This window comes from Microtus oregoni, unplaced genomic scaffold (assembly GCF_018167655.1).
Source record: "Microtus oregoni isolate MIOR12 unplaced genomic scaffold, Mior012 000016F_ref0000370, whole genome shotgun sequence".
NCBI classification, from domain to species: Eukaryota; Metazoa; Chordata; class Mammalia; order Rodentia; family Cricetidae; genus Microtus; species Microtus oregoni.
This window is the reverse complement of record NW_024543075.1, coordinates 31350564-31361404: the sequence shown is the minus strand read 5'-3', so window position 1 is coordinate 31361404 and position 10841 is coordinate 31350564. Positions and strand designations below refer to the sequence as shown.

Here is a 10841-nt window from a genome sequence, read left to right as displayed (position 1 = left end):
TTAGGTAAAGCTATGGGCTAGACACAGTCAGGGTCAGAATTCACAATGTGATGTTACTATACTGTGTTTAATCAATACCCAGGAGGGGTCCTGAAGAAATAGCTTCTAAATGAATTGATATCTTTGCTTGTGGCATCTTTAAAAAGTATTTTTACTTTTAAATAGTCGTTGTTTATTGCTTAGTCTCAAAACCGGATAGTTCACATAAAGACAGCTTCCGAGATTTGTTTTGAGATATTACCAGTAATAGATTACTCTAGGTAACTTACCTACCTTTAATGTCTATTGGCTTCCTATTTCTAGAAATCTCTTCATATAAAACTTCAGATTTAATTCTATGAATTAGAGGAAAAAGAAATAACATTACTGGGAACTTTTTAATAAATAAATACTAACAATGGTAACTGGGGTCTTTTTGGGGTGAGTTAGTTTGAAATGTACAAATTATTATCTCCACTTTGGATTTGTTTCACAGAATCCTGCGAGGTAGGCACAATCCTATGACTGCTTTTAGCGTTTCTCATAGGTGATTTAGAGAGACAGTTTGGCTCCCCACATGGGTGAGACAGATGGGTGACATGTATTTCTAGTATGACTCACAAGCTCCTGGATGGGGGTTCTTTAAACTTTGCATGAGTTTGTTCGAAGCACATATTTGATGAGTCTTTGATGAGGTTCTGGAATCCACATCTGAAGCAGACATCTGATGCTTGTGTTTCAAGGATCAGAAGAACAGAACACTAATCTAGAAAATTACTTTTTCTGTCTCTCTTAGAGTAAAAAGGAAAGAAAAAGAAAAGAAAAACACCAAGTGGCTGATCTACCTCTTACCAATCAAAGGAAGTTTTTTTTTTTTCCTTAGAGAAGTAGAGCCCCTAGCTCTTCTCTTCAGCAACCTACCCACACACACTGATAAAGTTAATTATCTGCCCTGGCTAAGTGACTTTCCCTAGCAACATCCTAGCAACCAACATCAGCTCTGCCTTAGGCTACAAGGCTGAAAAGATATTTTTTGAAGTCCAGTGTATTTTACACCAAAATAAAACATCTGAACAGGAAATTAAACAGAAGTCAACTAGATTCATTGCTAGTAGGTGAGACCCGGACACATGGGACAACGTGTGACAACTGAGTGACATACTAGAAAAAATAAGAGTTCTCTCCTGGAGGCACTAAGTCCAGAGATCACAAGATCTCAGTGCACGGAGCAGGCTAGACAACAGAAGGATGGCCTTGAACACCGATCCTCCTGTCTCTACTAGGTGGTTACTGTGATAGATGTGGTCAGATGGTAGATGACTCTGAAGACTAACTTAAAGACTTGGGTTTTGTTAGAAGGCATTGGGGCATACTTACAAAAGATTTATCATTGAGAGAACAAAAATTTATAGATCCCTACTATGAGCCAGGCACTTTGATATAGGTGGAGGTCCCAGCAGGAAAGTCCCATTCAGAGCTTGGAATTTAATGATAAAGACAGATACTCAACAAATACAAAATTTAAAAATCAAACATGCAAATGAATATATAATTTTGAAGATTATTAAAAGAACCACTACGAAGATCCAGGAAAAGTCAAGAGCAGAGTCTTCTGTGTTTTGTAAATCAAGAAGGGCTTCTCTGACGGATGTAGGATTGCAGAACATTGCAGGATCCCAGGCATTGAGGACAGAGCAGACAGAAGTTCACCAAAGTGAGAAGCTGTGGAGCTGGAGCCCAGAAGAGAGATGGAACAGGAAGGGCCTGGGAGGCCATGCGAAAGACCCACCTTTGATCTAAGGTCCTGAAAGCCATGGGAAAAGCAAAGTGGTTTTAACTTTGGGGTCTTTGTTCAGATCTGCATTTCCACCAAGATCTCTTGGGATTCCATAGGGACAGAAGCAAGGACAGATAGGCAGGCCAATCAGAAGGCTGAGAGAACATGACTTCTGAGCAAGAGAAAAGGCAGAAATTGGGCAGATTGTACCTGAAGAACTGGGAAAGTGGGACTGATGGCAGAGTGATGGCTTGGACATGTGGAGGTGAGAGCGCAGTGCAGTGTGGAGGTGAGAGCGCAGTGCAGTGTGGAGGTGAGAGTGCAGTGCAGTGTGGAGGTGAGAGCGCAGTGTAGAGAGAAGAGTGCAGTGTGGAGGTGAGAGCGCAGTGCAGTGTGGAGGTGAGAGTGCAGTGTGGAGGTGAGAGTGCAGTGTGGAGAGAAGAGTGCAGTGTGGAGGTGAGAGTGCAGTGTGGAGAGAAGAGTGCAGTGTGGAGGTGAGAGTGCAGTGTGGAGAGAAGAGTGCAGTGTGGAGGTGAGAGTGCAGTGTGGAGAGAAGAGTGCAGTGTGGAGGTGAGAGCGCAATGCAGTGTGGAGGTGAGAGCGCAATGCAGTGTGGAGGTGAGAGTGCAGTGTGGAGAGAAGAGTGCAGTGTGGAGGTGAGAGCACAGTGTAGAGAGAAGAGTGCAATGTGGAGGTGAGAGCGCAGTGCAGTGTGGAGGTGAGAGTGCAGTGCATTGTGGAGGTGAGAGCACAGTGCGGAGAGAAGAGTGTAGTGTGGAGGTGAGAGCGCAGTGCAGTGTGGAGGTGAGAGCGCAGTGTAGAGAGAAGAGTGCAGTGTGGAGGTGAGAGCGCAGTGCAGTGTGGAGGTGAGAGCGCAGTGTAGAGAGAAGAGTGCAGTGTGGAGGTGAGAGTGCAGTGTGGAGGGGAGAGCACAGCGCAGTGTGGAGGTGAGAGCGCAGTGCAGTGTGGAGGTGAGAGTGCAGTGTGAAGAGAAGAGTGCAGTGTGGAGGTGAGAGTGCAGTGTGGAGAGAAGAGTGCAGTGTGGAGGTGAGAGCGCAGTGTAGTGTGGAGGTGAGAGCGCAGTGCAGTGTGGAGGTGAGAGCGCAGTGCAGTGTGGAGGTGAGAGCGCAGTGTAGAGAGAAGAGTGCAGTGTGGAGGTGAGAGTGCAGTGTGGAGGTGAGAGCGCAGAGCAGTGTGGAGGTGAGAGCGCAGTGCAGTGTGGAGGTGAGAGTGCAGTGTGGAGAGAAGAGTGCAGTGTGGAGGTGAGAGTGCAGTGTGGAGAGAAGAGTGCAGTGTGGAGGTGAGAGCGCAATGCAGTGTGGAGGTGAGAGCGCAGTGCAGTGTGGAGGTGAGAGCGCAGTGCAGTGTGGAGGTGAGAGTGCAGTGTAGAGAGAAGAGTGCAGTGTGGAGGTGAGAGCGCAGTGCAGTGTGGAGGTGAGAGTGCAGTGTGGAGAGAAGAGTGCAGTGTGGAGGTGAGAGCGCAGTGCAGTGTGGAGGTGAGAGTGCAGTGTGGAGAGAAGAGTGCAGTGTGGAGGTGAGAGCGCAGTGCAGTGTGGAGGTGAGAGCGCAGTGCAGTGTGGAGGTGAGAGCGCAATGCAGTGTGGAGGTGAGAGCGCAGTGCAGTGTGGAGGTGAGAGCGCAGTGCAGTGTGGAGGTGAGAGTGCAGTGTAGAGAGAAGAGTGCAGTGTGGAGGTGAGAGTGCAGTGTGGAGGTGAGAGTGCAGTATGGAGAGAAGAGTGCAGTGTGGAGGTGAGAGCGCAGTGCAGTGTGGAGGTGAGAGCGCAGTGCAGTGTGGAGGTGAGAGCGCAGTGCAGTGTGGAGGTGAGAGTGCAGTGCATTGTGGAGGTGAGAGCACAGTGCGGAGAGAAGAGTGTAGTGTGGAGGTGAGAGCGCAGTGCAGTGTGGAGGTGAGAGCGCAGTGCAGAGGTGAGACTTCTGTGCGGAAGTGACAGTCAAGCTGAACTGGGAAAGTCTACATGGTGGTGTGGAACTGGAGCTTGGGAAACTGGCTGGACACCTCTGTCAGAGCCCAGATGATGGGGACAGCACTGGGTAATGGCAAGCACCCCAACTTGGTGCCAGCAATGTTGATTTTGAAGCCTAGCTCTTCCCCTCACTATCATAGCATATCACCTAAACAGGTCATATTATCTCTCATAATCTAGAAAACGGACATGAAGGATGGAGACAGGAGGCTGGATAAATTCACTGCCTCCCACAGTTTTCTTAACAGACAATAAGAAATTAAAATATCCGTGCCTATTCTGTGCCCTCCCGCCTTCCAGTATAAATTTAAACTTGTTGATCAAAATATAAAGACTTTCAAAAGTACATATTTGGTCAATCAGGCATATAGTCAGTTCCATGAAGACAAAGGTGCATTTTATTCTTCTCTGTAATTTCCTACGCCAGGCATGTTCTCCTGATCCACTCACTTTGGTATAGCATGTATCACTACTGTAGCTCAATTTTTCATAGAATCATGCAATTAATATTTGCCTTTACCATGAGATTATAAGAGCCACAAATGCAAGCATCATGTCTGCCTTGTGTCCTACTACCAAGCCTTTACAGACCTTACAATATGAGGGAGGGAGTAAAGGAGGGAGGGAGGGAAGAGGAGAAGCAAGTCGATTCTACCCAAGGTGTTTGGAAGGAAAGACATGATATGGGATATGTGGAGGAGGAAGTGGAAGTCTTTATCCATTCAACACAGATGGGTGGCTCTATTCAATGGATGATGGATGATTGAATGGATAGATTGTTGGAAGGATGGAAGGATGGATGGATGGATGGGTGATTTTTGCCCTGTCTTGCACAGCCAGGCATAGTCTTATTTTAGATGCATGCAGTAAAAGCTTTCTGGAGGAGTGGGAACTGGAACGTGGAGTCAGGCTGGAGCTCTGAAGCAGCTGACTCACTGGGGACACAGCGTGGATCTGAATGTCCACTTAAAAGAGAGCTGGGGCTGCTGAGGGCCAGTTCTCATGCTTTCTCCAACGGCTGAGAAGTGTACAGTTAGCTTCTGTCCATAAGGCCTTTCTCCAGTGACCTCTGAAAGATAGCACACTGTATTAGGCCTTTTCTTTTGGGCCCCAACCAGCTCCCAAATCACTACATAGAGACTTATTAGTTTTGAATGTTCTGCCTAGCTTAGGCATGTTTCCGGGTAGCTCTTTTTAACATAAATTAACCTGTTTCTCTGTATCTACCATTTTCCTCGGGATTTACTACCTTTCTTCCTTCTGTATACCTTACTTTCACTGCTTCTTTATGTCTGTCTGTCTGGCATCTGCCTGGCTTCTTGTCCCGGGCATGTCTCCTCTCTTTTCTTGTTCCTTCTTTTTCTCATGAGCCTAGATTTCTCTCTACCTGTCTTTTCCCCACCTGTCTTTTCCCTGCCTAGTTAGTGGCCAGTCAGCTGGTCAGCTCTTTATTAGACCAATCAGGTGCCTTAGGCAGACAAAGTAAAACAGATGCAACCCATCTTTACATCATTAAACCAAGGCAGCATAAACAAAAGTAACACACCTTCACACAGTTAAAGTAATATTCTGAAGGATAAACAAACGCAATGCATCTTTCCCTGGCTAAAAGAATATTCCACAACAGCACCCAGTTGATAGTGGTAGCAGGAGTCACAGTACAAGGACTAAGGAATCAGTGGTTGGTGGATGGAGTGAGGAATGGAATTTCCAGTGCTGGTGGCTTCCTTGGGCTCCTTGTAAACCCCAGGGAAAGAGAAAAACCTAATCTGGAAAGTAAAGGCCATTGCTTGCTAGATGCAGGCTTTTGGGAAGTGTTCAAGGCCCTGGGAAAGGAGAGAACAAAGAAGGGTTCAGAGTACAGAGGGAGGGATGCTCGTGCGCAGCAATGGGATGCAGGTGTGCAGCAATGAAATGCAGGTATCTCCAAGTACGGCCTCACCTGAGGCAAAACATTTTACACGAGACATTTCATTGAGTTTCAGCACACACTGCTCTGGGTTGGTAGCTCCCATGCCCTCCTGCCCCATGCGTCCTGGGCAGGAACAAACTTGGAAAGGTTGACTTAGTAAAGTTTCACAATGGGGAAGTGAAAAGTTTGAGGCTTGATTCAGGTTCCCCCAGGGGAACCCTGGGAGAGATTCCTGCTATGCCCAGCTAAAAGTCTGTCCCTGGAGGCTAAGAGCCCGAGCTAAAAATCTAAGCCAAGAAAACACAGGCCCTTCTTTGAACCTTTCAAAATGGCCAGGCTCTTGGAGGACCTTCTAAGCAGTAGGCACCTTCCTAAACCTTCTTAAACAGTTTATGATTGCATACATATACCGATGAATAAACTAATACGTAGCAAATTTTTTTTCCTCAAGATAAACTTTTTCCACTTCGTTTTTTTTTTTTTTTTTTTTTTTTTTTTTTTTTTTAGAAACGTTTTTATAGATCTCCAAAGATGTTGTGGCCAAGGCACCGTCTCTGCGCTCCTTGGTGGTCCTCCAGAGTGACATATTTTAAAGTGGCTTGGGAAGAGCAATGGAGGCAGCGGACCAGGACAGCGAAGGTGGTCCGTAGCGATCTGCTTGTCTAAAAATAAGTGATTGCGGTGTGTGGCGCTAGCGCAGCCTGGCACAGAGTAGGTGTGCAATAAAAGTTAGTTGACAGATTTTCCCTCCTCAGAGAACTGTGGTCCACAGGACCCAGGGGCTAGCTGGGAGCTGAAGAAGCAGCCTTGTTGATGGCGGGGTTGACTGAGTCTGCACGTGTCTGCATATCCCTGCTCTCTCCCACCAGACCCTGGGAATCCAGCTTCGCAAAACAAACAGCAGAGCGCCTGCTAATCGCCAGCTCGGAAACAAAACCGCGCTGCTCTGGGGATCCGGGCGCAACCAGCCCTCCCTCTTCGCGCTCCTTCGCCACCGCCCGCCCCTCGGCTCCGCACACTCAGCTCGGCTCAGAGCAGCGCAGCTCCGCAGCCGCCAAAGCGAGGCGGGCTCGGTCTCCCCACCACCAGTGCCACCCGGGCTCCTCCAGGTTTCGCCTCTGCCGCCCGCTTCACTTCGGGCACGAGTGTCCTGACGAGGGTCTAACAACATCAGCACAAACTTGGGGGACCCTCGAGGATGAGGATGTCTCCAGCGCCCCTGAGGCTTAGCCGGGGTCCTGCGCTGCTGGCTCTGGCGCTGCCCCTGGCCGTGGCGCTGGCTTTTTCAGATGAGACCCTGGACAAAGTGTCCAAGTCGGAGGGCTACTGTAGCCGCATCTTGCGCGCCCAGGGCACACGACGCGAGGGATACACAGAGTTCAGCCTCCGCGTGGAAGGCGACCCTGACTTCTATAAACCAGGAAGCAGCTACCGCGGTAAGTCAAGTGGCATTGGGGACACGGGATCCAATGCCCCCTAGGGCCTTGACCCGAGCAGGGCTGGAGCGGGAAGCATATTCCCCGGGCGCACGGTATCTGCGCATCTTGGCTTGGGGTTGTGTCCTGGCTGCCCTGAGCCTCTTAGCTGCCAGCTCTGTACCCATCAACCCAGCATTGGGGGAGGAGGGGGCGGTCGCGGGGGCCGCGGGCAGGAGAGACAGCCCGGTCTCCAACACAAGGTTCCCGGGCGGGGAATACAGAGAGCCACACATCACGCCGGCCTGACTGGGAAGGAGCCAGGCTTCTACTCCAGCTGTTGGCTGGAGTGAAGTGTACCCGCCTTCCTCCTGATTGCTCTCTGTGGAAGAGGGTACCCTCAAGTGGGTCCCAGGCAGGGCAGCTCTATCAGCGGCTTCCAACCTTAAAAGAGAGAGAGACCAGCTTCTGGATCAAGCAGGACCCTCGCTTCCTGGAGGGGTCCTTAACCAGTCTTAAGGTGCGGGGAGGAGGGACCAGAAGGGTCCACAGAAAGACGCCTAAATTACTCTCTATGTTCCAGTAGACCAAGAGACCCTTGAATTTCCAGGACAGGTTCTAATGACGATGGGGTCCTCAAAGAATCTGGGTAGTCTCGCAATAGAAGGTGACAGTGGTGATTGAAAAAGAGATGCAGGGTTCCCAAGACTCTTTGAATGTGGAGGAACCTTGACTCTGGCAGCCTGGAGACTGTGAGAGCTGGTGATGCCCAGCTTTGTGGAGAGCGGGTCTCAGAGCACAAGGAAGGGCTATACAAGCAGGTGGGCGATTTCTCATATGGCCAGCACATAGACCCGTACCCACCTGAGGTCTCTAAGACACCTTACTCCATCCTCACGCTCCACCGCCTTCCTGTTCAGTAGGTCTCTATGCTCCCCAGATATCTTTTCTACAACCCTTAGCTGCCTGTCTCCAGGTGGGACACAGGGCGAACTTACTTGCATCTGGGGTCCTGCCAGGGTGCTTCACCATACAACCCTGGTGCCTTGTTGGAGCACTTGGTGGGTCAACGGGGCTCCCAGCTGCTGCCTCCCTGTTTCCCCCAGAGAGGAAATGTTTGGAAGCACTGGGAGAAAGTTTGGGGCAGTGTCAGCTCTACCAGTACCAGCGACCACACTTCCCAGAAAGCTGCTTCTCTTTCCCGGGGAGGGTGGACCTGTTTTTCTCCACTCCAAGCTACCCAGTCATGTTCTGGGCTCCTTGCATGCACTGGTGTCCTCAGTCTTTGGCCAGGATCTGCCTCGTTCCTGGAGGAGTCCACAAGATCCTTCTTTCTCCAGAAAGAAAGATGTTGGGTAAAACCCACAACGCCCAGCCTGGGAGGGAGCACGCAGCTTGGTGGAAGGAATCTTGGACCTGGATGTACAAAACAACCAGGTACTCTGCAAACCTGGGAAGATTGGCCAAAAGCAAAGAAACCTCATTGACCTTTTGGGCCCACTAAACACAAGTCTGAGTTAACGGGGGAAACAACAGGGAGAGGAATGAAAGGGATTTGGGGCTGGTAGCTCTGTGACTTTGTGAAAGCTATTCAATTCCCCTGGGCCTGATTCCTAGCTGGGGTGGGGTGGGGGCATTTACTCAAACAAAGGTGAGTGTGTATGAGAGACAGTAGGTCCCCCAAAATTCATTAGTTTGGGTAGGGTGGGAGACTTTTCTTTATTGGCTTAAAAATGGAGGGATTTTTGTCTAGTCTCATTGTTGTCTGTGTGTGCACTACTCTGGTTTAAAAGTTTGTCAACACTCCTCCAGTCCAGCTACCAGTGAGCAAACAAATGATTGCCCTTTTCTGGTTCCTCGTGAATTAATTTAATGATTGAGTAAATGTTATTTCTCCATACTAGGGGCCTTATCTATGGTTAGTCCCTAATTTAAACCCAAGAAAGGAGTGTGTGTGTGTGTGTGTGTGTGTGTGTGTGTGTGTGTGTGAGTGAGAGAGGGGGGGGGAAGGAGAAGGGAAGAAGAGAGAGAGAGGAAAGAGAGACACACATACACACACACACACACACAGAGAGAGAGAGAGAGAGAGAGAGAGAGAGAGAGAGAGAGAGAGAATTTTGGCTAAGCAAGGGCATCCTGGAGTCCCTTCTCATACTAGTCCTTCTGTCTGGCTGAGCACTCGTGGCAGCACTGGGAGGGGGCACATGCCGTAATCACATGTTCAGAGTCATTCCAGAACTTTTAGATAAAAGCCAAGGCCTAGCAGGGATGATTTGAGACCAGGTCAGGGGTGGGCCCTGGACCCTTCACCCTTCACCCTTAGACCTTGGAATATGGTGGTACCTGCTCCGGCTGCAGGTGGGAATACAACCTTTTCTCCCTTCCATGGCCAGGGTATCCTGAAAGAAAGACCTTGGGAAAGCCATGCTAAGGTCTCTTGGGTGAGTGTTCTGTGATTAACACATCAGATACAGAGCTGCGAAAATGCACTGGCTTAGTCCGTGACATTTTCCATCAGCTTGTATTTCCTTACAGTATCACATTAAAAGTAAATTTAGTGTGTTCTACTAGGTGACTTGACTCAGGTTTTTTTTCTTTTCTTTTCTTTCTTTCTTTTTTTTTTTTTTTTTTTTTTTTTTTGAGACAGCGTTTCTCTGTGGTTTTGGAGCCTGTCCTGGAACTAGCTCTTGTAGACCAGGCTGGTCTCGAACTCACAGAGATCCGCCTGCCTCTGCCTCCCGAGTGCTGGGATTAAAGGCCTGCGCCACCACCGCCGGGCTTTGACTCAGGTTTACAGACCTTACCATGCTCCTGGTTTCTATTTGCTTTTTATTTTTTTTCCAATTTAACATTCATCATCATTCTTGGAATCGGTGACTCCTTCTTTTGCCTCCAATCTTTGCCCTTTATTTCAGTTTATCACCCAATAGCATTTGTGTTCTGTTCTGTTCCCCCCCCCAATCTGAGGATAATCTTTGGCTATTCTAGTTTTGAATAAAAGGGTCCCTATTTTAACAAACTGAGCCATGGGGCTTCTTCCCCACAGGCTGGGTGCAGTTGGGACAGTTATTCAGCCTTTTCCAACTTGCTAGTGCTGTACTGACTTCCTTTTCTCCCCCACCCCTGCTCTCTACCCTCCCTCTCTCCCTCCCCCGCTTTCTTGGGCCACCCCCCAGCCCACTGCCATAATTGTGCTTTAGAAAGCCCTGAAAGACCCACTCTGTTTCTGGCCGGAGCCTCCTTTGAAAGGCGATTACAGTGATTAAAAATAACAACTTGAGGATACTCCAGGGGCTTCTCTTCTAGGGCGACAATTTGCAGGGCCAGCCTTTCCCAGATCACAATTTCAAGCCAAATAGCAGGAAATCAGCTGCAATGTGCACGAAGTGACGGAAAGTAAGAGAGGCTCTTTTGTCTGAGCGGAGGTCTGTTTATTGGGAAAATAAAGTCAGACCCCAGCTAATGAGAGTGTCTTTTCCTAGATGCTGCTTAAAGGGAAATTTCAAGGAACTTGATGGGAAAGGAATGTTCAAGAGATTTCAAAAGCCGGTCCAACTGCAGGCATAATTGGGGGATTTATTTAAAGCCAGAGGTTTGGAGACCTCCAAAGCAGCTTGGCTCTTTCGTCTTTGTCCCAGTTCGGGACACACACTGCTAGCATGAGAGGCAACTCAGCCTCCTAGACAGAGCATGGGGTTTCATGATGCATGCATTCATTTTGGATTTCTGCTTGGCTTCATAGTCACTGTGCCATGGCAGGCAATCCACTACAT

At 48.9% G+C, this 10841-nt stretch overlaps 1 protein-coding gene across 1 annotated transcript in view; it reads left to right on the top strand.

Moving 5' to 3' along the window:
* The first annotated feature begins 6456 nt into the window (after positions 1 to 6456).
* Spon1 (spondin 1) overlaps positions 6457 to 10841 on the top strand; it is a 294791-nt gene continuing 290406 nt past the window's right edge. The window contains exon 1 of the mRNA XM_041666818.1: positions 6457 to 7089. Within this exon, the coding sequence (XP_041522752.1) occupies positions 6852 to 7089 (238 nt within the window). The 5' untranslated portion in view covers positions 6457 to 6851. The remainder of the gene's footprint in view (positions 7090 to 10841) is intronic.